Raw genomic sequence first — 26,562 nt, forward strand, 5'->3', positions numbered from 1 at the left:
GTGTACAGGGTGTAACAAGATGTCCCCTTACCCCCTTCTCACAGTATCCTTACTGTGGAGGTGTACAGGGTGTAACAAGATGTCCCCTTACCCCCTTCTCACTGTATCCTTACTGTGGAGGTGAACGGGGTGTAACAAGATGTCCCCTTACCCCTTCTCACTGTATCCTACCGTGGAGGTGTACGGGGTGTAGCAAGATGTCCGCTTACAGCTTCTCACTGTATCCTTACTGTGGAGGTGTACGGGGTGTAACAAGATGTCCGCTTACCCCCTTCTCACTGTATCCTTACTGTGGAGGTGTACGGGGTGTAACAAGATGTCCCCTTACCCCCTTCTCACTGTATCCTTACTGTGGAGGTGTACGGGGTGTAACAAGATGTCCGCTTACCCCTTCTCACTGTATCCTTACCGTGGAGGTGTACGGGGTGTAACAAGATGTCCGCTTACGCCTTCTCACTGTATCCTTACTGTGGAGGTGTACGGGGTGTAACAAGATGTCCGCTTACCCCTTCTCACTGTATCCTTACTGTGGAGGTGTACAGGGTGTAACAAGATGTCCCCTTACCCCCTTCTCACTGTATCCTTACTGTGGAGGTGTACGGGGTGTAACAAGATGTCCCCTTACCCCCTTCTCACAGTATCCTTACCGTGGAGGTGTACAGGGTGTAACAAGATGTCCGCTTACCCCTTCTCACTGTATCCTTACTGTGGAGGTGTACAGGGTGTAACAAGATGTCCGCTTACCCCTTCTCACTGTATCCTTACTGTGGAGGTGTACGGAGTGTAACAAGATGTCCCCTTACCCCCTTCTCACAGTATCCTTACCGTGGAGGTGTACAGGGTGTAACAAGATGTCCCCTTACCCCCTTCTCACAGTATCCTTACTGTGGAGGTGTACGGGGTGTAACAAGATGTCCCCTTACCCCTTCTCACTGTATCCTGACCGTGGAGGAGTACGGGGTGTAACAAGATGTCTGCTTTCCCCCTTCTCACCGTATCTTCACTAGGGACAAGTGCGGGGTGTAGCAAGATGGCGGCGACGAAACGTCACTTGCGTTACACTTTGACGGTTCGCCTAATCTGACAAAACACCAGCAGGAACCTACTAAAGACTAATCATCTTCTGCTATGAGCTCCAGGCAGCCATCTTGGAGAGGACAGCAGGCCGTGCCTACAAGCAAACTCCCTCCAGCTTTTTTCTTTAATACTTCTAGTAGGGCAGGAGGAACAGGTTCTATGCTATGCAAAGGCCCAAAAAGTATCTTCCTTGGTCTGAGCAGCCAATCAATGTCTCAGATTTACAAAGAAATCCCAACCATGGCTCAGAACTAGAAGTATCTGGCATACAGCAGCCTGGTAGGACCTTAGGGCAGCTTACATAAGTCAATAGGTACTTGAGGGCTGTTTGCTGCAGTTATGTGTAGAGAACTGCAAAGGGGTTGCTGGAGGTAAAGTGGGAAGTAAACTCTCCATTTACACTTTCCCCCCATATGAAAGTGCACCTTGTATCACGTTTAGGTTTTGTACAAATCAAACCCTACCTCCAGCACCCAAACACCCTTGTAATACCTGGTTGCCACAGTTATTCTAAAATAAAAGCTGGGCTGGGCATGTGCCTTATAGGATGTGACCATGATGGATGGGGGCAGCAGAAGTGTCTTCAGGAAGACTCCAAAAGGTGGCACCATCATTGGCTAGAGGTAGGTTTGTGTGCCTCAGTGCTATATACAGCAAGGCCAGCAATACTTTCACATTGGAATGACATACATGATGTCAGGGACCTGCTACGTGGGACATAACTGCTGAGTTTACTTCTAGCCTCATATGGCAGCATTAGTACCTCTGATGAAGAGCAGAGCTCACCATTGCTCTAATCTACCATTCTAGAAAACATTACAGCAACACAAAGCTGCCTTCTCATAGTTAAAAACATTAAAACCATTCCAACAGAAACCTTTAAACAGAATTCTAAATGACTACTTGACCCCCTGCGCTTCCAAGGCCTCCACAATTGGAGGTGCAGAAGGCCGTTCCTTGGGGTTCTCGCTGGTGCACACGAAGAACAATTCAATCACCTTCTGGTAGGACTCATCCAGCTTGTCCATGTTAAGTGCCGGTCTCGTGCCCAAAGCTTCGTAATAAGCGCCCTCATCAAAGTCATCCATGAAGGATTCCTCTGGACAGAGAATGGAGATGAACAGTTATTGATTACAGACGGCACAATCAGAATCAGAATTTAAAGTCTACCACATAGCCCTACTTGATGGGAGTTTAAAGAAAAAGAAAATCATCTTCCTCCCATCACACAGCTGTAAAATGCCAGCTCCTCGGACCAGTACAAACTAGCATTTGACATTCCAATCAAGAGCTTCGTTGTCCATTAGACAGAAGAAGATGTGACACATTTAGGGGCCTGAAATCCAAGGAGCTCCATGGGGACACAGGGATTGATTTTAAGAATAATACTAAGCACTGCCGCAGAATTGTAGAGGATTTGGTGGATATGAAAAGGGGCCATTAACCACCTCAATACTCAAGACCAAATATTGTAAAACAAACAAACAAAAAAAAGTCTGTTTCTGTTAGAAAATGTTGTAAATAAGTCATTTTTCTCCTGCACCGATGGGGTACAGATGAGGCGGCACCGATGGGGTACAGATGGGGCACAGATGAGGCGGCACCGATGGGGTACAGATGAGGCGGCACCGATGGGGTACAGATGAGGCGGCACCGATGGGGTACAGATGGGGCACAGATGAGGCGGCACCGATGGGGCACAGATGAGGCGGCACCAATGGGGTACAGATGGGGCGGCACCGATGATATGTACAGGTCTCCCCTGTGAGGAAATGCTGCTGATCGGCTCTCTCCTCCCACTCTTTCAGTGAGAGAGTCAAGCAGATAACTGCCATTTCCTTGTTTACATATGATTGGACACAGCTGATCACATGGGTAAAGAGCCGATGTTTCTTTACTGAGATCGGAGACGCGCCCAGAACAAGAGACGATCGGTGACAGCCCCTCAGGGAAGCACGGGGAGAGGCTTGTTTACACAGACCTCTCCTCCTCCTTCAGCTCTGTGACCCGATCGCGGGACACCAGCGGCGATCGGGTCCGCTGGTCCCGCGGCCACAGATCACAGGACCGGGTCGGGAGCCAGCCGCGCGCTCCCGACCCACGGCTGGGCACTTAAAGAATCACGTACCGGTACGTGATTGTGTCCAGCCGTGCCATTCTGCCGATGTATATATTGGCGCGAGGCGGTCCTTAAGTGGTTAAAGCAGGGCTGATCCTCCACTCCTCCCCATAGCTAGACACCAGTCCCAGCTGCTTCTGTAAATTCTACATAAATGATTAGCCCTTACTTACATTGGCCACAGCCAGAAATACTAGGGGGCCGAGAAACTTGCTTTGAACCTTAAAATTATGTTTTTCAATAAACAAAAAACCACAGACTTTAGAAGAACATGTTATACTACTTAACTGCACAGAGCGGCCCTGAGACAGTAAAGCCTGGAAAAGGCGGCTGCCTCTCCACAGGTCATGCAATCTTCTGGGACCTGTGACGTTTCCCAGAAAATCGCAGGGGGGAGGGGTGAGAACTTCTGCCCAAGCAGAAGTGGGTGCAGGAACCTGTTGAAACTAGGTAATGGGGGGTGGTAAAAGCAGTACATCCCTTTTGGGCGGAGCTCCGATTTAAGGCTGGGTTCACATGGTTTGTGGAGCGCCCCTGTTCTCCGTTTTTATGGGGGGGGGGGGCAGAATTTTGCCTCAATTCAGACCTGAAAACAGCCAAAGACACACCGGACCCTTCTGCAGTGCGCTCTGTAGCCGCCCCGGAGATGTGTGAAGCGGCTCCAATGACAGCCGGTCACACTCTCCCGTCATGTGAAATGGATGCGGGGAAACCCTCATCCAATTCCCACAAGTGTGAACCCGGCCTTCACTTCCGATATGTAGTCACCAATATGCAGGACTTACCTGTCCTAGATTTGCTGACTAGTAACACGTCCTACTTTGTCATCTATTTTGGAACATTCTCCCCCTCCCCCCACCTTTATTCTCCGACAAAACAAGATGATGAATGCTGAGCTGACCTTTTCATCAGGTAAACGCTGACACGGGTTCCATAAGCAAACTTCTGCATGAATGGTGAAGCTGGGATGGCGAACGTTGGTGATGGACACATCTGTGAATAAAAGAGGATTGGCTTCATTAGCTTGGAGGATGTACGTTGTGTTTCAAGGTTTCTCCCAGCAACACTGGGAGAGAATTAGGGCTGCAACTAACCATTATTTTCACCATCCATTAGTTGGCCGATTAATCGCTTAATAACCTTAAAAAAAAAAATGTGGATCAAATTGACGTTCATTTTCAACCACAGTGAGGGGAAAATGTAGAAATAACAGAAAAGGTCTTAGTGGAAGGAATTTTCAGACAGTGGATGTGGTTTTCATTCAGATATTACCTTCATTTTAAAAACAAGTGAAAATTTCACACAAAATTCTTTCATTCAGCGAATGTAGAAAGATTTTTAGTCTGAATATTCTCATCTGAAAATTGATCGGTGTGGTCAGCACAAGGCTCGGTACACACCTATGCAGTTTGCTTTTGATCTGTTTCTGCAGTGCCTTTTGCTGTGCGTTTTGATTTTTGCGCACGTGATTTTTCTGCAATTTGTATTTTTACATTTTTTTTGGGCACACAAATTGCTGCAAAAACACATGACACGCTTTTCTGCAGCTTCTCCATTGAAGTATATTGAACCAATAAAGCATTATTTTGCGTTTAAAAGTCCCCGCCCCTTTCAGATGTGAACGTGTCCCATAGGAAACCATGGAAATGAACTGCAGTGCATTTCTGCAAAAAGCACCAAAAACGCATAGATGTGAACCGGGTCTAACGCGTTTAGTAACATAATGGGGTTAAAAACTAAAAAACTAAAATGAGCCCTTTATAGTAGAAAAAGCCGATAATCACTACTGAAAGGGGTTCATTTTTTACTTTAGAACAGTGACAGGAATATTTATAGTAGCGATTATTTGCTATCTTTGTATTATAAAGGGCTCATTTTAGGTTTTTTTAACCCATTAGGTTACCGGCCGATTCATCGATTATGAAAATAGGAATCGATTCATTTCATAATGGATTAGTTGTTTCAGCCCTAGAGAGACTATTGTGATTAGGGTTGCCACCTGTCCAGGATTCACCCGGACAGTTCGGGTTTGGAATCATGTGTCCGGGTTTCAGACTGTCTGAGACCCAGACACATTATTTAAACTGTACTATGGCCTCCCAGCTGGGTTGCTGGCTGCAGTTGTCTAAGCTGAGAGTGTCTGTAACACTCTCTTTCACACAGCCCAAAGCCAGCACTAACAATTCCCTCTTCCCCAACAAAACACACACAGACAGGAGAGGAGAGAGGGCTCAATCTGCACCTCTTCCCCCCACCCCCTACTCCTCTTTGTCTGCCCACATTCCAATGCCTGGTGCTGTGCCTCAGAAAAAGGAAAGTGGGGGCCGAAAATTTGAAGCCCAGCAGCCTCAGATACATTTGGATGAGAGGTGCTGACTTCCAAAGGGTGAGTGAGCTCACCATCCCTCCGTGTCTGAAGTCTACCCCTTCTCTCTCCTGCCTCTGAGAGAGTACACTAAGGTAAATCAGGGTTCTCTCCATACATCAGTGTTCTCAGTGTCCCCCCTTAAATCAGGGTTCCCAGAGCATCCCTTATGTTAGAGTCCCCAGAATTCTCCCTTACATCAGAGTCTGCAGAGTCCCCCCTTAGAGTGAAAGGGAACTCTGTGAGTTCAGATATAAAAGGGGGGACTCCGTGGACTCTGACGTAAAGGGGGACTCTTGTTATTAACTTCATATGATTAGAAATATTATTTAATACCAAAATATATCTATAGTTTATACTATAATAAAAATTGGTGTGCACCGATCAAGTGTTTGGGTTTGAGGTGAAGAAAAGGTGACAACCCTAATTGTGATCATGGGAGGAATCGGGCCGCAGCACCTCAGAAATCAGCCAGAAGAGGCGAGACAATGTTATGTGAGCAGCACAGACCTCTCCAATCCCGGGGCGGGAGATCACACTGACAGCACAAAGCTTACACTATATACCTCTATACTGCTCAGTCCCAAACATCCAGACTGCAAAACTACATCAGATGCCTGTTTTTACCGCCCCCCGCCCAACTCACCATCTGAAAGATCTATTTCATGAGTAGTTCTTCCCGTTATTACCAGTTCATAATTACAGACCTTCCCAGCTGCTTGCTCTGGGGGGCACCTGAGCAGGGCTCCATCCCAAGTTATTGCTCGGTGTGCCCAGTCACAGAGTGCAGCTCAGCCCCCCCCCCCCTCTCATTATCTCAGATTGACAGTATACAGAGCCAATGAATGAGAAGAGACCCGGGAGAGCCACTGACCTCCTGCACATTACTGGCTCAGGTAAGTATAAGGAGGGGGCTGCTGCACCCAGGTGCTTTTTCTTTTTACAACCACTTTAACCGCTTCAGCCCCGAAAGATTTTACCCCCCCTCCTGACCAGAGAACTTTTTGCAATTCAGCACTTCGTCGCTTTAACTGACCATTATGCAGTTGGGTGACGTAGCATCCAAAAATAAATAAATAAATAAATGCCCCCCCCCCCCACCACAAATAGAGCTTTCTTTTGGAGGTATTTAATCGCCTCTTCATTTTTTCTTTTTTGCGTTATAAACAAAAAAAGCGACAATTTTGAAAACAAAAAATAAAACAAAGCAATGTTTTTTTTACTTTTTGCTATAATAAATATCCCCCAAAGATATATAAAAAATATTTTTTCCCCAGTTTAGGCCGACATGTATTCTACATATTTTTGTAGAAAAAAAAAAAAATCAATAAGTGTATATTGATTGGTTTACGCAAAAGGTAAAGTGTCTACAAAATAGGGATAGTTATGGCATATTTATTATTTTATTATTTTTACTAGTAATGCCGGCGACTTGCAACTTTTACCGGGACGGCAACATGGCGGACACGTCGGACAATTTTGACACATTTTTTGGGACTATTGGCATTTATACAGCGATCAATGCTATAAATATGCATCAATTACTGTAAACATGTCACTGGCAGGGAAGGGGTTAACACTAGGGGGCGATCAAGGGGTTAATGCGTCCTCTACTACATGTTCTAACTGAAGGGGGGGAGGGGACTGTGTAGGGGAGATGACAGATGGCTCTTCATACTCTGTGTGAACAGATGATCTGTCTCTTCTCCCCTCAGATAAGAAACACACAGATCGCTGTTCTCCGGGTGATGGCATCGGTTTCATGGACGAGCACGCGCGCCCCTAGTGGCTGAATATGGAAGCAACGTAACATGACGGCGATTCGCAGAGCCGCGTTTCCGCAGTACAACCGCGGCGGCTGGTCGGCAAGCCGTTAACTACTTTCCACCGGCGCTATAGAAAGACTGTTACAGCGCGGCCTTCCGGTAGTGGGAGGGAGACCACAGATGTCCTCCCGTGATGGTGCCGCTCACGTGCCCCCTGCGGCGCGCTCTCCAATCATCGAGTTCTTCCCACTCAGCTGATCACAGAACAGGGTAAAGAGCCAATCGCTGCGGCACTTTATCACATGATCAGCTCTCAGCCAACAGCTGATCACAGAAGTAAACAGAAGCCGATTATCTGCTTTTTTATTCTCACAATCAGCGGAAGGAGAAAATAAAGCAGCCAGTAACCAGCTTCTGTTACAGGGACATCGGTCCCAATATGTGCCCATCAGTGCCGCTAGTCTGTGCCCCCTACCCGTGCCTCATCAGTGTCACCTACCAGTGCCACTAAAGTGTGCCCCCTACCCGTGCCTCATCAGTGTCACCTACCAGTGCCGCTAGTCTGTGCCCCCTACCCGTGCCTCATCAGTGTCACCTACCAGTGCCACTAAAGTGTGCCCCCCTACCCGTGCCTCATCAGTGTCACCTACCAGTGCCACTAAAGTATGCCCCCTACCCGTGCCTCATCAGTGTCACCTACCAGTGTCACTAAAGTGTGCCCCCTACCCGTGCCTCATCAGTGTCACCTACCAGTGTCACTAAAGTGTGCCCCCTACCCGTGCCTCATCAGTGTCACCTACCAGTGCCACTAAAGTGTGCCCCCTACCCGTGCCTCATCAGTGTCACCTACCAGTGCCACTAAAGTGTGCCCCCTACCCGTGCCTCATCAGTGTCACCTACCAGTGTCACTAAAGTGTGCCCCCTACCCGTGCCTCATCATTGTCACCTACCAGTGCCACTAAAGTGTAACCCCCTACCCGTGCCTCATCAGTGTCACCTACCAGTGCCACTAAAGTGTGCCCCCTACCAACATCCCATCCCCTAACATCCCATCAATACTCCTCCAGACTACACCCCTCCTCCTCCGAGAAATACACCCCACCTCATCAAAGAGCACCGACACCTGAAGAGCGACAGAGAACCTCCCATCAATACTCCTCATTACACCCCTCCCCCTCCGAGAAATACACCCCCACCTCATCGAAGAGCACCGACACATGAAGAGCGACAGAGAACCTCCCATCAATACTCCTCATCACCTCACCTTACACCCCTCCCCCTCACCTGACACCCCTCCCTCTCACACTGCCCCTCCCCCTCTGTATAGCTGAGTAGAGTTGGGGTCCCTCCTGGGATGATGGGGGATGGTAGTAGAGCTCAGCCTATGATTGGTCCTCTGTGTGTGTTGGGGGAGGGGGACCCTCTATAGTGGACACTCCCCCTCCCCCTCGATACTTCGGGGTCTAACCTGGCGAGAGATGATCATGACTACCAGACACTGTGCGTTTCAATCCCTGCCCCGCCCCTTCCGCTACTGGCCCCACCTTCCTTGCTGGTCACTTGTCCCGCCGCTGATTGGACGCCTCCATATTAGTAAACAGAGAGGAGGAATGAGGGGTGGGGCTGTGTCTCTTATCTCCTCCCCCTGCAGTGTACGGTTACCACGGAGATGAGTGCGAGGAGGGTGGAGCCTGTGTGATAGGGGAGGAGCTGAGAGACAAAGGGTGGAGAGTGAAGATTTCATACAAGAGAATCGGGCGGACTGACCGCTGCAGCGCTGGCTCCGGTGTTCCGTCAGATTCCGCGACCCCTCAGAATTAGTAACGGAAGTGACGATCCGTCGTCGCCATCTTGCTACACCAGGCACTCCTCCACTGTGAGGATAGACCGAGAAGGGGGGGGGGAAGGCGGACATCTTGTTACACCCACCAGAGTTTTGCATTTTACACTTTTTATAAAACACAAAATCGGAGGTTATATGGTGAAATCCCACGGACTGAACTCAGAGTTTTCTGTCACATTAGCAAACGTGTGAGGTGGGCAGGTTTGCCGCGGCTTTTAAAATGTAACATCCAAACATTCCGATTTCTAAATACTCTATTTATGCATCAAACTCCGGTGGGTGTAACAAGATGTCCGCCTTCTCAGTGTATGCTTACTATAGAGGAGTGCGGGGTATAGTAAGATGGCTGCGACTGAACGTCACTTCCGTTATCAATTGTGATTGGTTAGTAGAGCGCGGTACGGATCTTCACACGGCGGGCGGCCCCGGGGAGCAGCGTGAGGCTCATCACCCCTCCCCCCCTCATGGAGAAATAATTGGTGTGTAATAATGATAAAATAAAAGAAATGAAAAGATTTGATGTGCGGAGAGGATTTCTAAGGCTCCATTCACAATGTTATCATAAGAATAGAGATCTTTATTTCAGCCATGGGACTGTAAGGGTTAAATCTCATTCACAATAACATGTTCTTCCAGGAGCCGTATATCCCTATTACATCCGTATACTGGCTCCTTTAAGAAAAATCGTCAGTTAATTTTTCAAAAAAAAAAAAAAAAAAGTCACATGACTGCACTGTGATTTCATTGGCTGAGCCAAAGTCACTGTGATTGGCTGAGCCAAAGTCACTGTGATTGGCTGAGCCAAAGTCACTGTGATTGGCTGAGCCAAAGTCACTGTGATTGGCTGAGCCAAAGTCGCTGTGATTTCATTGGCTGAGTCCCCCTATATATTCAGACGCTGGGGCAGAATTCATCAGAAGTTGACTGTCCACTGACAAGTGAGGTTGGCTTTTATCTCTCCTGAGAGATACCTTGTGATATTATTGGATTTGATTTCGGTCAATTCAATTTCATTGCAATATTTGTTGTCATACATTTAAAGCGAGTTTCTTTATTCTTAATAATGAACCGATTTAAATGTAATCAGATTGTTTCTCTGAAAAACATCAAAGAGAAACCCAGCAAAGGAAGGGCCATGGTAGGAGGTGTCAGTGACCAGCCTGCAGATACCCCAACCAAAAAGCCCTCCAAGCTGAAGAGGACCCGAGCGTTTGTGCGCGGCTGTTTCAGAGCCGTCGTTCGATGTTTCGGTTCCGGCTGTAAAGCCAATAGACATCACCGGGATACAGACACTGAGATTGGTAAGTGTTTTTATTCAAAGATTTTTTTTTTTTTTATAAATTTTTTTTTTTTTTTTTTTTTTTTTTTTTAAAAAAATTTTTCACTTTTTTTTTTCAAAGTATATTATTTTCTTCATATTTTTTTTTTCAAAAAAAAATTTTTTTTTTTTTCAAAAAAATTTTTTTTTTTTTTTCAAAAAATATTTTTTTTTTCAAAGAAATTTTTTTTTTCAAAAAAATGTTTTGGGGTCACATTCCCATAGGTACAAATGTTTTTTTAATATTTTTTAAATCAAGTCCTTTTTTATGACATTTTTTAGTTACAATCAACACAAGACATACACCAGGGCTCCACAAACCCCAGGCGCCAGGTCACCAATGCCACCAGAAATCACAACCTGGCGCCTAAGCTGCCACCAGCCCACTCACTATCACTATTAACAATGACTGACCCCCTCCCCCCTCCTCCACACTCTGCGGCTGCGCACTGTGTGTGACACTGACAAGCAAAGCAGAGATCCCTATCCCCAAGCTTCAATGTTCAGTGTCCTCATCCCTATCCCCGAGCTTCAATGTTCAGTGTCCTCATCCCTATCCCCGAGCTTCAATGTTCAGTGTCCTCATCCCTATCCCCGAGCTTCAATGTTCAGTGTCCTCATCCTTATCCCCCTGCTTCAATGTTCAGTGTCCTCATCCCTATCCCCGAGCTTCAATGTTCAGTGTCCTCATCCCTATCCCCGAGCTTCAATGTTCAGTGTCCTCATCCTTATCCCCGAGCTTCAATGTTCAGTGGCCTCATCCCTATCCCCGAGCTTCAATGTTCAGTGTCCTCATCCCTATCCCCGAGCTTCAATGTTCAGTGTCCTCATCCTTATCCCGAGCTTCAATGTTCAGTGTCCTCATCCCTATCCCCGAGCTTCAATGTTCAGTGTCCTCATCCCTATCCCTGAGCTTCAATGTTCAGTGGCCTCATCCCTATCCCCGAGCTTCAATGTTCAGTGTCCTCATCCCTATCCCCGAGCTTCAATGTTCAGTGTCCTCATCCTTATCCCCCTGCTTCAATGTTCAGTGTCCTCATCCCTATCCCCGAGCTTCAATGTTCAGTGTCCTCATCCCTATCCCCGAGCTTCAATGTTCAGTGTCCTCATCCTTATCCCCGAGCTTCAATGTTTAGTGGCCTCATCCCTATCCCCGAGCTTCAATGTTCAGTGTCCTCATCCCTATCCCCGAGCTTCAATGTTCAGTGTCCTCATCCTTATCCCCGAGCTTCAATGTTCAGTGGCCTCATCCCTATCCCCGAGCTTCAATGTTCAGTGTCCTCATCCTTATCCCCGAGCTTCAATGTTCAGTGTCCTCATCCCTATCCCCCTGCTTCAATGTTCAGTGTCCTCATCCCTATCCCCGAGCTTCAATGTTCAGTGTCCTCATCCCTATCCCCGAGCTTCAATGTTCAGGGAGCAAAATATGACACTACACCGCCTCTCTGTTACTTGTCAGCTTCACACCCCGGCCGAGTCCCGCCCATTCCGACATTAAAGCGGGAGTCCGCCATTTTTTTTTTAAAAAGCCAGCAGCTACAAATACTGCAGCTGCTGACTTTTAAAACAATGACACTTACCCGCCCAGCGCGCCCGCGATGTCGGCACCCGAAGCTGATCTCTCGATCGTCTCTCGGGTGCTGCCGCTGCCATCTTGGGTATGGGAACCAGGAAGTGGAGCCTTTTGGCTTCATTTCCCGGTTCCCTACTGCGCATGCGCGAGTCGCGCTGCGCAATAAGGATGGTCCCCGCTGTCTCTGGGATCCGTGTGTTTCCCAGCAGGCAGCGGGGGACCTTCGGAAAGGGGTGTAGCTTCTGCAGAATCTACGCCGGAAGTGGGTGCAGATACCTGTACTGTACAGGTACCTGCACCCCCCTCCCCCCTGAAAGGTGCCAATTGTGGCGCCGGAGGGGGGGAGGGTTCCAATGAGCGGAAGGTGCACTTTAGGGTGGAGCTCCGCTTTAAGCTCAATTCTGACAGCTCCTCTGTTACATTTCAGTAATAGAGAGCTCAGTGTAAAACCTGCCAGTGCCACCTGCCAGCGCCAACCAGTGGCATCTGCCAGTGCCAACGAGTGCCATCGCCAATCAGTGTCACCTGCTAGTGCCAACCAGTGCCACCGCCAATCAATACCACCTGCATCCACCAACCAGTGCCACCGCCAATCAGTGCCACCTACCAGTTCCAAACCAGTGTCACCTGCCAATGCCAACCAGTATCACCTGCCAATGCCATCTGGCAGTTCCACGTGCCTGCCAGTGCCACCTGCCACCGCCAATCAGTGCCACCTGCCACTGCCAATCAGTGCCACCTGACAGTGCCACCACCAATCAGTGGCAACTAGTGCCACCGCCAACCAGTGCCACCTGCCAACACCAACCAGTGCCACCACCAATCAGTGCCATCTGCCAGTGACAACTAGTGCCACCGCCAACCAGGGCCACCTGCCATCACCAACCAGGGCCACCTGCCACTTCCAAACCAGTGCCACCTGCCAATCAGTGCCAGTGCCAATAGTGCCACCTGCCAGTGCCAATAGTGCCACCTGCCAGTGCCAAACCAGTGTCACCTGCCAATGCCATCTGGCAGTTCCACGTACCTGCCAGTGCCAGCCAGTTCCATCTGTTGCCAGCCTTACTCTCTTTCTGGTCAGCCCATAACCCTGATGTAACAGCGTTTCAATGGAGTTATTGACTGGGTGCTCCATTGTGAGTTAGGGATAGGGGGTGAAAATGAGTGGCCTTACCCCGGGAGCTGACAATCCATACCACTCTAAAAAAACAAAAACTGGCTCCTAAATTCAAAGCAAATTTGTCAACCCCTGACATACACACAACCCATGTACTTATTGTACAATCCTAATAAACACACATTTATAAGCAATATTTAAAGTGGTTGTAAACCCACAAAAAACAAAACAAAGGTGCCAATTGGTTCAGTGCCCCCCAGTGCCCCCCCCATGGGCAGTGCAGACAATGCCACCCCCCATGGGCAGTGCGGACAATGCCGCTCCCCCATGGGCAGTGCGGACAATGCCGCTCCCCCATGGGCAGTGCGGACAATGCCCCTCCCCCCATGGGCAGTGCGGACAATGCCGCTCCCCCCATGGGCAGTGCGGACAATGCCGCTCCCCCCATGGGCAGTGCGGATAATGCCGCCCCCCATGACCATCCCACATGGGACCTAGATCCCTCCCCCGCTTTCTCTTTGATGGCCTCATTGTGATTGCACCTCTGTAGTCATGTATGTCAATCTTTTGTTTTCATCCCCAACAATCCACGTCTGCACACTACTGGGAGGTCCATACACACGCAGATGGACGGTTATAGATCTCTTATTGGCACCGTCTCCCCGGGATTTTGTACTTGTTGAAAACCAGAAGATTACTTAGCAGTGCCCCAAAGAAAACATGAAATAGTCCCTCCTGTTCCCTACTGAATGGACAAAGAATAACGGATTGTATGAACTGCCTTAGGGCTCATTTAAACATGTTGTGCCCTCTGAACAGCAATCCACATTCAAGTCGCTCTTCAGAGGGCATTTGACAGGAGGCAAGAAGGTGTTATATTGCCTCCTCACCACCTGTTTAACCCCCTGACATCCGCGCTGTGGGCAAATGACGGGCACAGCGCGGATGTGAATTCCCGGGAGGCCGTCATATGACATCCCCCTGTGCACGCTCCCTGCGGAGGGCGCCGTGATCACAGAGTCACTGAGACTCGGAAGACCACCGATCCGAGTACGGGGCCAATCCCGACCCCTTATCATGTGATCAGTTATCAGCCAATGACGGCTCATTACATGATGTAAACAAAAGCTCAGTGATCGTTTTTTTTTCTCCTCTGCTGACAGGAGAAGAACAAAGCCGATCACCGGCTCATCTTAAAGGGACATCGACCCTGAAAAGGAAGAGGCGATTATGCCTCATTTATAGAGTAACAGTGCCCACCAGTGCCACCTATCAATGCCCATCAGTGCCACCTATCAATGCCCACCAAGCCCACCCAGCCAAGCGCCCACACCCAGGACCCAGCGGTCCTGGGTGTGGGCGAATGGCCCTGAATGCAGACAGTGCATGTCATATTAGGAGAAGTGGCTGCGTGCGTGCAGCTGTGCGTTCTACTCATTGTCAATGGACTGCCTGCATGCAGCACCTGGAAGATACAGATGTTGTAGAAACGTCCCATTCATGTTATATGGGCCTCATCACCCTTGTAAACAAGGCCAGACAGACGGACAAAACCAACACAAATAAAACCGCACTAATTCATTATCCATCAGCATTTTAATATGCACTATGCCTTTACCCCAAGTGCTGTCATTAGAAGTGTCTGCGCTCCTAAAGCCGGCCATAGACACTTCCAATCTCACCCGGCTAAGCAAGGACCAGCCAAGATTCTAACCATGTATGGGCAGGCTGATTACGGGCAGGGTACTACCAGCCCCTCTGACTTTTCATGCCATTATTGCCAACCAGTGGGTCGGGATGAGTGGCAGGAAACCAGCATTTTTATACAAAGTACAACATTAGTCCTCCTTGTGTCCCTGTCCTGTAGAGTTTATTCATGGTCTCTGGCACCAGCGTTTTCATCTCTTCTCTCCATAATTTGATGTTCTACAAAGAAAAATATATGAAATGTAGGTGAAGGTGCTAAATCTAATTCCTCTCTTTTTTTATTGTAGGTGTACGCGGTATTGACTGCACACCACAGTGCAACCCGGACGTGTCCACTCCACCGGAGTGCGACCAGGACGTGTCCACTCCACCGGAGTGCGACCAGGACCTGGCCACTCCACCGGAGTGCGACCAGGACGTGTCCACTCCACCGGAGTGCGACCAGGACGTGTCCACTCCACCGGAGTGCGACCCGGACGTGTCCACTCCACCGGAGTGCGACCAGGACGTGTCCACTCCACCGGAGTGCGACCAGGACGTGTCCACTCCACCGGAGTGCGACCCGGACGGGTCCACTCCACCGGAGTGCGACCAGGACGTGTCCACTCCACCGGAGTGCGACCAGGGCGTGTCCACTCCACCGGAGTGCGACCAGGACGGGTCCACTCGACCGGAGTGCGACCAGGACGTGTCCACTCCACCGGAGTGCGACCAGGACCTGGCCACTCCACCGGAGTGCGACCAGGACCTGGCCACTCCACCGGAGTGCGACCAGGACGTGTCCACTCCACCGGAGTGCGACCAGGACCTGGCCACTCCACCGGAGTGCGACCAGGACGTGTCCACTCCACCGGAGTGCGACCAGGACGTGTCCACTCCACCGGAGTGCGACCAGGACCTGGCCACTCCACCGGAGTGCGACCAGGACGTGTCCACTCCACCGGAGTGCGACCAGGACGTGTCCACTCCACCGGAGTGCGACCAGGACGTGTCCACTCCACCGGAGTGCGACCAGGACCTGGCCACTCCACCGGAGTGCGACCAGGACGTGTCCACTCCACCGGAGTGCGACCAGGACGTGTCCACTCCACCGGAGTGCGACCCGGACGTGTCCACTCCACCGGAGTGCGACCAGGACGTGTCCACTCCACCGGAGTGCGACCAGGACCTGTCCACTCCACCGGAGTGCGACCAGGACCTGTCCACTCCACCGGAGTGCGACCAGGACCTGTCCACTCCACCGGAGTGCGACCAGGACGTGTCCACTCCACCGGAGTGCGACCAGGACCTGGCCACTCCACCGGAGTGCGACCAGGACGTGTCCACTCCACCGGAGTGCGACCAGGACGTGTCCACTCCACCGGAGTGCGACCAGGACGTGTCCACTCCACCGGAGTGCGACCAGGACCTGTCCACTCCACCGGAGTGCGACCAGGACCTGTCCACTCCACCGGAGTGCGACCAGGACCTGTCCACTCCACCGGAGTGCGACCAGGATGTGGCCACTCCACCGGAGTGCGACCAGGACGTGGCCACTCCACCGGAGTGCGACCAAGGCGTGGCCACTCCACCGGAGTGCGACCAAGGCGTGGCCACTCCACCGGAGTGCGACCAAGGCGTGGCCACTCCACCGGAGTGCGACCAAGGCGTGGCCCCTCCACCGGAGTGCGACCAAGGCGTGGCCCCTCCACCGGAGTGCGACCAAGACGTGGCCCCTCCACCGGAGTGCGACCAAGACGTGGCCCCTCCACCGGAGTGCGACCAAGACGTGGCCCCTCCACCAGAGTGCGACCAAGACGTGGCTACTCCACCAGAGTGCGACCTAGACAATCCATCCATCCGCAGCACACATGATGAGATCGCCTCACAAGTACCATCCAGCGTGGTCACCAAGGACCAGTCATGTGTACTCTCCTTTGAACACATGACCTGTTATGGAGTCCTTGGAAAGGGGGCCAGTTCGCAGGTGATCTTGGCCTCTCATCCCGCCATTGACCAGAAGCTGGCGGTTAAACTTGTGAAAAAGACAGAATTTATTCATTATGAAGACGATAGTGATATGGTTTTCTTAGAACGTGACGTGCTGAAAGTAGCCAGGGAGTGTCCATTTATTACACATCTGTTTGGAACGTTCCAGACAAAGGTAAGTCTTTTCACCTTCCAATTTCTTTACCAGACCAGACAGAAGTAGCATTGCAATAAGAACAGTCCAGTAATGGCGGCCTACTTAGTTCCTCTGTCCGGTTTTCCTAAATTAAGTGTGTCTGTCTATTCCTCCACAAAATGAAATCCTGCATGTCTATAATGTAAACTTTATCTCTTGTGTTCCCACAGAATCATCTCGCCTTTGTCCTGGAATGTGTGACCAGAGGGGATCTCCATCGTGCCATGGCAGTAGCTCCATTTCCTGGGGGCACCATAAGGTAAGATCAATGAACGGGTCACTCTGGAGTCGGGGGTGACTGACCACAGCCAGTGATGTAGTCAGCCCCTTCACCTGAGCCTCGTCCATCCAAACCCCTATGTATTACAGGGGGAAGTCATTTCATCTTTAGATTTCATTACTCTGTGATGATTTGTGATGCTAATTCCTCTATCTCTTTCCCCCATCAGATACTTCATAGCAGAAATGATCTGTGGTCTGCAGTTTCTGCATTCTAGGGAGATCATCCACAGAGACCTCAAGCCTGCAAATATTCTTTTGGATAACGTTGGACACATCAAAATAGCCGATTTCGGCTTGGCACGTATGGGCGTCACGGAGTCCAGCAGGATTCAAGGACAATCGGGAACACCAGGGTACTTGTCGCCAGAGGTAAGATACTTGCTTTCCACCTGATATTAGACCTAATTGTAATATTTGTTATAATGGGATATAGAGATAAGCTAAAGGGAGGTAATTTTTCACTAAATTAAGAATTTCTTTACTGGTGACCTGGTTGGTTTCAGTGGGTTTCCAGGCTGGAACAATATTCCAGGGGTATTTGTCCCCATTGGTTTGTATTGGTGACCATTGTCATTGAGAAAGAAAGTTAGAGTTTTAGATCTTTCCCCAGAACACGAGGGGAGGAGAAACCTTCAACGGGCACACCTGTTCTGGTGAAATTTACCTCAATTTGGAAGATTTCAGCCAATTTCCTTTTGTGTCTCTGTGAGACCTAAAGCCCCACCTCCAATATTCACAAGCTCCGCCTTGGTTTGAGGTCTTTTGAGCACAATTTTAGGAGTCCTGGGAGGATTCATAGATCCCATATATCAGCATTGAGTCGTCTCCGTCCTCTACCCAACAATCAGCTCATCCTTCTTTTTCTCTTTATGTTTCTACAGGCCCTTCAAAACATTCCATACTTCGGAGCGGCTGATTATTTCTCTCTGGGAATAATCGTGTATAAGATGGCTTTCGGCAGACATCCATTTCTGACCGGCAGGGAGTCCGCAGAGGAAGAAGTGAAGATCGTGACCACAAGGGAACCGCATTATCCAGATAGCATGAACCCGTATCTCCGTGACGTCATAGAGATGGTAAGTATACATAGAAATTTTACACCTTTTAAGTGACAATGTTCTTTCCCTGTTGCATACATTATATCTTATTAGGATTTTATTAAACATGGTTCCACCTTCTTACCATCACATATCGATGGAGGTCATAGCTGTACTTTCAGCAAGCTGACTGCTTAATGGAAGGATCTGCCTTCCCCTGTCATAAGGAAAGAAGCAGCCCTTTTTAATTTACGGTCCGGGTGGTTCCATTGGATAGTGATGGGGCCAATCGCACACATTGAATTCAATTTCTGGGGACATTCCGTGCACAGACAACATATAGAACTCCCCTGGGACTGCCAGAGTCATAAGAAAAATCATGGCAGGTGCAGATTTCATAGAAATCTCTTTTTTAATACATTCCTAATTCACATTTAATTGCAAAATATCTGATGTTTCTTTCCTTTAATAACTATTCTGAACTAATATGACACAAATAAGGCCCCATGCTACCATCCAATCCAATCAGGATGTAGTAGCAGGTCAGAAGGCAAAATAATAGAGAGAATCAGAATCAAATATTACATTGTTCATAGATTGTTCATGTTATTCCAGTGTATCTTATTATATTTTGTTCCTTTTTACAGTTCCTATGTAAAGACCAAGAGCTGCGGATGAGTCTAGTAAGAGACATCAGAGAACACCCCTACTTCAGCAAGGTGGACTGGAAGGAGCTAGAGAAAGGGAACTCACGCCCACCATTTCCAAATCGACATGTAAGTATACGGGAGGAGTCCCAGCACAATGGGGGGATTTCTAGGGATTATTTCCCTATCGATCAGAAACATTGACAAAATACTTTTTTCTCTTTCCAGATGCATGAGGAAGACCTGGGGGAAGGAATTCCAGGGGATGCTTTCATTAAAAATGAAGACTTTGGGAGAGATGAGGTTCCACACCGGCAGGAGAGATTTGAGGGCTTCTCCTACCTGAGCGAGAATGTGAATTGCAGCCAGTGGCCTAATACTCACCACTGGAAAACCAGTATCAACCCAGAGCCTCGTCGCCACCATCCGAGGGGCAATAACATTAACACAGAGCCTCGTCAGCACCATCCAAGGGGCAATGACATTAACAGAGGGCCTCGTCAGCACCATCCAAGGGGCAATGACATTAACAGAGGGCCTCGTCAGCACCATCCAAGGGGCAATGACATTAACAGAGGGCCTCATCAGCACCATCCAAGGTGCAATGACATTAACAGAGGGCCTCGTCAGCCCCATTTGAAGGAAGAGCCTCGTCAGCACCATCCAAGGGGCAATGACATTAACAGAGGGCCTCGTCAGCCCCATTTGAAGGAAGAGCCTCGTCAGCACCATCCAAGGGGCAATGACATTAACAGAGGGCCTCCTCATCACCATTTGAAGGAAGAGCCTCGTCGGCACCATCCAAGGGGCAATGACATTAACAGAGGGCCTCATCAGCCCCATTTGAAGGAAGAGCCTCGTCACCACCAACCGAGGGGCAATGACATTAACAGAGGGCCTCGTCAGCCCCATTTGAAGGAAGAGCCTCGTCACCACCAACCGAGGGGCAATGACATTAACAGAGGGCCTCGTCAGCCCCATTTGAAGGAAGAGCCTCGTCAGCACCATCCAAGGGGCAATGACATTAACAGAGGGCCTCGTCAGCCCCATTTGAAGGAAGAGCCTCGTCACCACCATCCAAGGGGCAATGACATTAACAGAGGGCCTTGTCAGCCCCATTTGATGGAAGAGCCTCGTCACCACCAACCGAGGGGCAATGACATTAACAGAGGGCCACGTCAGCAACATTTGAAGGAAGAGCCTCGTCACCACCATCCGAGGGGCAATGACATTAATAGAGGGCCTCCTCATCACCATTTGAAGGAAGAGCCTTGTCACCACCAACCGAGGGTATTTGACCTCAAAAGAGATTTGCCTGCTGTGAGACGGTAACACAAGCAGTACTGAGTGAGATAATTGTGGCACACTGGCAATGATCTCCCTACACCATACATAGAACCATACATAGAATGTATACATAGGGCCATACATACCACCATACTCAGCATGCCTACCTAGTACCAAACATACCACCATCGGGGCCACCAATAAGGGGGTACCACTGGTTCTCCTGTAGGGGCTGGGCACAGAAAACATGAGGAATCGGTGCGGCGGGCGGATGCACTGATCAGTGGGGGAGGCACTGATCTGTGCGGATGCTCAATGCATATATTCTGAATGATCCCCAAAGATGATTGTAAACAAGCATGCAAGTGTGTTTTATTGCATACATACCTGCGTATATAGCACCATGCATACCATCATACACAGCATGTCTACATACCACCACCAGGGCCACCAATAAGGGGGTACCACCAGTCCTCCTGTAGGGGGCTGGGCACAGAAAACATAAGGAATCGGTGCGGCGGGCGGAGGCACTGATCAGTGTGGGGGCGCTGATCTGTGCGGATGCTCAATGCATATATTCTGAATGAGCCCCAAAGATGATTGTGAACAAGCAGGTAGGTGTGTTTTATTGCATACATACCTGCAATACATATGTTCTGTATGGTTCTATGTATGGTTTTTTTCTCTATATGAGATGAACTGGGCACCCTAGACTGATGATTCAGGGACAATCCGATCGCCTTAGGGGGTCAGGAAGGAATTTTTCCCCCCTTGGAGCCCATCTGGCCGGGGGGGTTTTCGCCTTCCTCTGAATCATCTTAAGGTTTAGGCTTAGTGTAAAAAGGCCCTGCCTTTGAGGAGTCCTAGGTCAACCGTCACTGTTCTCCGAAGCCCGACAATCATTTCCATCTATAGATTTATCTCCAATAAAGATTGGTCGCACCTTAATTGTCTTTGTATGTGTTTTTTTTCTTCTTTTTTCTAAGAAATATAATGAGGAATGGCAGCAGGGTGAGGAATCTTGCCCCATACTTCACCACTAGGGATGAGCTTCGATTTCAAGAGGAAGATCGAACATTATGGTCCGTTGGTGCCAAATTAGAGCGGCGTGTCACGGCCCATAATGCACTGCGTCATAGCAGTGCATTGCTGGCTGATGATTGGCCAAGCATGCACGATGACCCGCATGCTTTGGCCACTCACAGCGGCGTCAGCGAAGAGAGCCATAATTGGTCACAGGCCAATTTTTGATGCAATACTTTGCAGCAGGGCTCATTCCTGTGCCCCAACTAGTGTAACTGTAAGGGGTTGCAGTGTTGTGGCACCAGTGCCTAAGGCCCAATTTTTCTGCCCCTGTTCAGGGGCATGTAATTACAATTCTTGATCTAATATTTCACAGCAGGGCCCGTTCCTGCGCCCACCCAGAGTAACTGTGAGGGATTACAGTGTTGTGGCAACACCAACACCTAAGGCCCACATTTTTGCGTTTATATTTTGAGTATATAGAGCAGGCCCCTACTTTCAAACATCCAACTTACAAACAACTCCTACTTTCAAACAGAAGGAGACAACAGGAAGTGAGAGGAAATCTACCCCTAGGAAGGGAAATTCTCTCCTGTAAGAGTTCCTTGTTTCACAAAAAAACCCAAATTTTAACAATCCAATTGTCATTGGGACAGAAAGTGAGGTGAAATCTTCTGAACAGGTGCGCACAGACAGCAAAACAAATTATACAGGGGTGATAACCCTTCCCTATGTTTTCCAAAAAGCTTAAAAATAGATTTTTTGGCTGGAGCTACACTTTAAAAATGTACCAGTTAAAAATTACAAACAGATTCTACTTAATAACAAACCTACACAGTCCCTGTCTTGTTTGGACCGCCTGTATACTGCTGTTCTGAGTATATAGGGCCTGGGGGCCTCAGGCCTTTCCTTTTTATAATTTGGGTGTGCGGTTCTCCTTAATGTCCATACAAGACCCAAAGGGGCTGGTAATGGGCTTGGGGGCGGGGTACCCATGCCTTTGTTCTCAATGATTTTCATCCATATTGCCGGGACCAGACATTACATTAAAGCCGCAAGCAGTTTTAAATGACTTTTATTCCTTTAGAAATGTCATTTTGTGCAGGGACATACCAGTCCACTCCACACCCCTCATGTACATACCTCCCACCTCCATACACTCCACACCCCTCATGTACATACCTCCCACCTCCATACACTCCACACCCCTCATGTACATACCTCCCACCTCCATACACTCCACACCCCTCTCATGTACATACCTCCCACCTCCATACACTCCACACCCCTCTCATGTACATACCTCCCACCTCCATACACTCCACACCCCTCATATACATACCTCCCACCTCCATACACTCCACACCCCTCATGTACATACCTCCCACCTCCATACACTCCACACCCCTCATATACATACCTCCCACCTCCATACACTCCACACCCCTCATGTACATACCTCCCACCTCCATACACTCCACACCCCTCTCATGTACATACCTCCCATCTCCATACACTCCACACCCCTCTCATGTACATACCTTCCACCTCCATACACTCCACACCCCTCGTGTACATACCTCCCACCTCCATACACTCCGCACCTCTCATGTACATACCTCCCACCTCCGTACACTCCGCACCCCTCATGTACATACCTCCTACCTCCATACACTCCGCACCCATCTCATGTACATACCTCCCACCTCCATACACTCCACACCCCTCATGTACATATCTCCCACCTCCATACACTGCACACCCCTCATGTACATACCTCCCACCTCCATACACTCCACACCCCTCTCATGTACATACCTCCTACCTCCATACACTCCACACCCCTCATGTACATACCTCCGACCTCCATACACTCCACACCCCTCATGTACATACCTCCCACCTCCATACACTCCGCACCTCTCATGTACATACCTCCCACCTCCGTACACTCCGCACCCCTCATGTACATACCTCCCACCTCCATACACCCCACACCCCCCATAATTACTAATTAGAAAAATTTTATGACAGAAACAAATTTTTTTAATTTATAGCACAAAAATAAAAACCCCACTAGTGATTAAATACCACCAAAAGAAAGGTCTATTTGTGTGGAAAAAAGGACGCAAGTTTCATATGGGTAGAGTGTTGTATGAGTAATTGTCATTCAAACTGTGAGAGCGCTGAAAGCTGAAAATTGGTGTGTACAGGAAGGGGGTGTAAGTGCCTGGTATTGAGGTGGGTAGCAGCGGGTAAAATAAGTATAGAACACCTCACCATTTTTCTAGGTAAATATACAGTATGTGACAAAAGTAAGTACACCCCTCAGTCACATTTCTTCTTCTTCTAAAATGTAAAGTAGTGAGTGTACAGCTTGTATAACAGTGTACATTTCCTGTCCCCTCCAAATAACTCAACACACAGCCATTAATGTCTTTGTGCGCTGGTCCAAACCAATTGGTGGAGGGGGGATTATGGAGTGGGGGGAGGGGGGATTATGGAGTGGGGGGATTATGGTGTCGGAGGGGGGAGGGGGGATTATGGTGTCGGAGGGGAGATTATGGAGTTGGGGGAGGGGAGATTATGGAGTGGGGGGAGGGGAGATTATGGAGTGGGGGAGGGGAGATTATGGTGTCAGAGGGGAGATTATGGAGTTGGGGAGGGGAGATTATGGAGTGGGGGGAGGGGAGATTATGATGTCAGAGGGGGGATTATGGAGTGGGGGGAGGAGAGATTATGGAGTGGGGGGAGGGGAGATTATGGTGTCAGAGGGGAGATTATGGAGTTGGGGGGGGGGGAGATTATGGAGTGGGGGGAGGGGAGATTATAGAGTGGGGGGAGGGGAGATTATGGTGTCAGAGGGGGGATTATGGTGTCGGAGAGGGGATTATGGTGGGGGGGTTGCTTTTCAGAGGTTGGACTTGGCTCCTTAGTTCCAGTGAAGGGAACTCTTAAGGCGTCAGCATACCAAGACATTTTGGACAATTTCATGCTCCCAACTTTGTGGGAACAGTTTGGGGACGGCCTCTTCCTGTTCCAACATGATTGCTCACCAGTGCACAAAGCAAGGTCCATAAAGACATGGATGAGCGAGTTTGGAGTGGAGGTACTTGACTGGCCTGCACAGAGTCCTTACCTCAACCCCATAGAACACCTTTAGGATGAATTAGATCGGAGACTGCGAGGTAGGCCTTCTCGTCCAACATCAGTGCCTGAACTCACAAAAGTTCTTCTGGAAGAATGGTCAAACATTTCCATAGACACCCTCCTAAACCTTGTGGACGGCCTTTCCAGAAGAGGTGAACCTGTTATAGCTGCAAAGGGCAAACTCAATATTGAACCCTCCGGACGAAGACTGGGCTGCCATTAGAAATGATGGGGCACTGGAAAGCTGACCTGACAGCCCCCACCTATCCACAGACAGCTTCTGTTCCACCACCTGCTGACCCAATGGGAAGTGCTGCCTGTACCCCCTATTGATGGTCCTGATAACTGGTGATCTGTAGTATTTACAGACTGGGCCAGAGGGTGGCCTAGAGTATGGGTAGAATGGAGGGTGACCTGTAACTATGTGGGGTATCAGCAGATACTGGGGGGTGACTTGTAGCAAAGACATTGTTAGTAGGTTAGGCTTTACCTCCTAGCGGGGCAGCTGTTTAGTGCTGATCCTCAGAGCTTCCAGTGGTGTGTTGGCCTTGGAGATGTTGATGGTGAGCGGTCTTCTCTGAGCCCCGGATTCTGCCTTGCAGGACACTCCTCTTCTCCATTACTCTGAGCTCTTCCCCCTTCACTGGCTGGACCCTTTTATTCCGTCCTTCCACCAACAACTATCTGTACCCGAAACAAGATGGAAGACAAAGAAAGAACACAAACGTCAGCCAATCACATCCACATTGTAAGTAATAGAACCACCTTACATCAGGTGCCGCCATAAGAGTGCCCCTTACATCAGGTGCCCCCAACAGAGTGCCCCTTACATCAGGTGCCCCATAACAGTGCCCCTTACATCAGGTGCCCTCCATGGCGTGGCTCCTCCCAACATCCACTGACTCCTCCCACTGTGTGACTCCTCCCACCATCCAGTGACTCCTCCCACCACCCACTGACTCCTCCCATCGTGTGACTCCACCCACCATTGTGTGACTCCTCCCACCATCTCCTGTCTCCTCCCACCATCCAGTGACTCCTCCCTCCATCGCATAGCTCCTCACACTATCCCGTAACGCCTCCCACCATCATGTGACTCCTCCCACCATCCACTGACTCCTCTCATCGCGTGGCTCCTCCCACCATCCACTGACTCCTCCCACCATCATGTGGCTCCTCCCACCACCCAGTGACTCCTCCCACCATCAACTGACTCCTCCCACTGCGTGACTCCTCCCACCACCCCGTGGCTCCTCCCACCATCCACTGACTGCTGTCATCATCGTGTGACTCCTCCCACCACCCTGTGACTCCTCCCACCATCAACTGACTCCTCCCACCACCAACTGACTCCTCCCACATCCCGTGACTTCTCCCACGACTCCTTCCACCATCCACTGAATCCTCCCATCACATGGCTCCTCCCACCATCCAGTGACTCCTCTCACCATCCACTGACTCCTCCCACCACCAACTGACTCCTCCCACCACTGTGTGGCTCCTCCCACATCCTGTGACATCTTCCAGTGTGTGACTCCACCCACGACTCCTCCCACCATCCCGTGACTCCTCTCACCATCCACTGAATCCTCCCATCACGTGGCTCCTCCCACCATCCCGTGACTCCTCTCACCATCCACTGACCCCTCCTATCACGTGACTCCTCCAACCATCCCCTGACTCCTCCCAACATCGCGTGGCTCCTCCCAACATCGCGTGGCTCCTCACACAAACCTGTGGCTCCTCCCACCATCCACTGACTCCTCCCACCATCCCGTGACTCCTCCCACCATCCCCTGGTCATCCCACCATCCCCTGTCTCCTCCTCCCATCGCGTGGCTCCTCACACAATCCTGAATGAATGAATAAATGAAATACTTATATAGCGCACAATGCGAACTGAATCGCCTCTAGGCTGCTGTGGCTCCTCCCACCATACCGTGACTCCTCCCACCATACCGTGACTCCTCCCACCATCTCCTGTCTTCTCCCACCAACCTGTGACCCCTCCCACCGTCTCCTCCCACCAACCCGTGACCCCTCCCACCATCAATGGACTCCTCCCATCTTGTGGCCCTCCCACCATT

The 26,562-nt window shown here is 49.8% G+C and overlaps 1 protein-coding gene and 1 long non-coding RNA gene across 2 annotated transcripts; one reads left to right on the plus strand and one right to left on the minus strand.

The window, feature by feature from the left end:
• Nucleotides 1-1,849: 1,849 nt before the first annotated feature.
• Nucleotides 1,850-26,323, minus strand: LOC143942466 (uncharacterized). The gene is made up of 3 exons (XR_013264781.1): nt 24,966-26,323; nt 4,098-4,189; nt 1,850-2,176 (listed from the first exon to the last, which is right to left on the minus strand). It is a non-coding gene; the product is annotated as an uncharacterized LOC143942466 (long non-coding RNA).
• LOC143943384 (uncharacterized) lies at nt 17,294-20,347 on the plus strand. The gene is made up of 2 exons (XM_077465118.1): nt 17,294-19,144; nt 19,244-20,347. The coding sequence occupies exons 1-2, from the start codon at nt 19,043-19,045 to the stop codon at nt 20,345-20,347; spliced, it is 1,206 nt and encodes a 401-aa protein (XP_077321244.1). The 5' UTR covers nt 17,294-19,042.
• Nucleotides 26,324-26,562: the final 239 nt, after the last annotated feature.

Source organism: Lithobates pipiens, unplaced genomic scaffold (assembly GCF_037356315.1).
Source record: "Lithobates pipiens isolate NorthernLeopardFrog02 unplaced genomic scaffold, aLitPip1_a1.2 Scaffold_30, whole genome shotgun sequence".
NCBI lineage: Eukaryota > Metazoa > Chordata > Amphibia > Anura > Ranidae > Lithobates > Lithobates pipiens.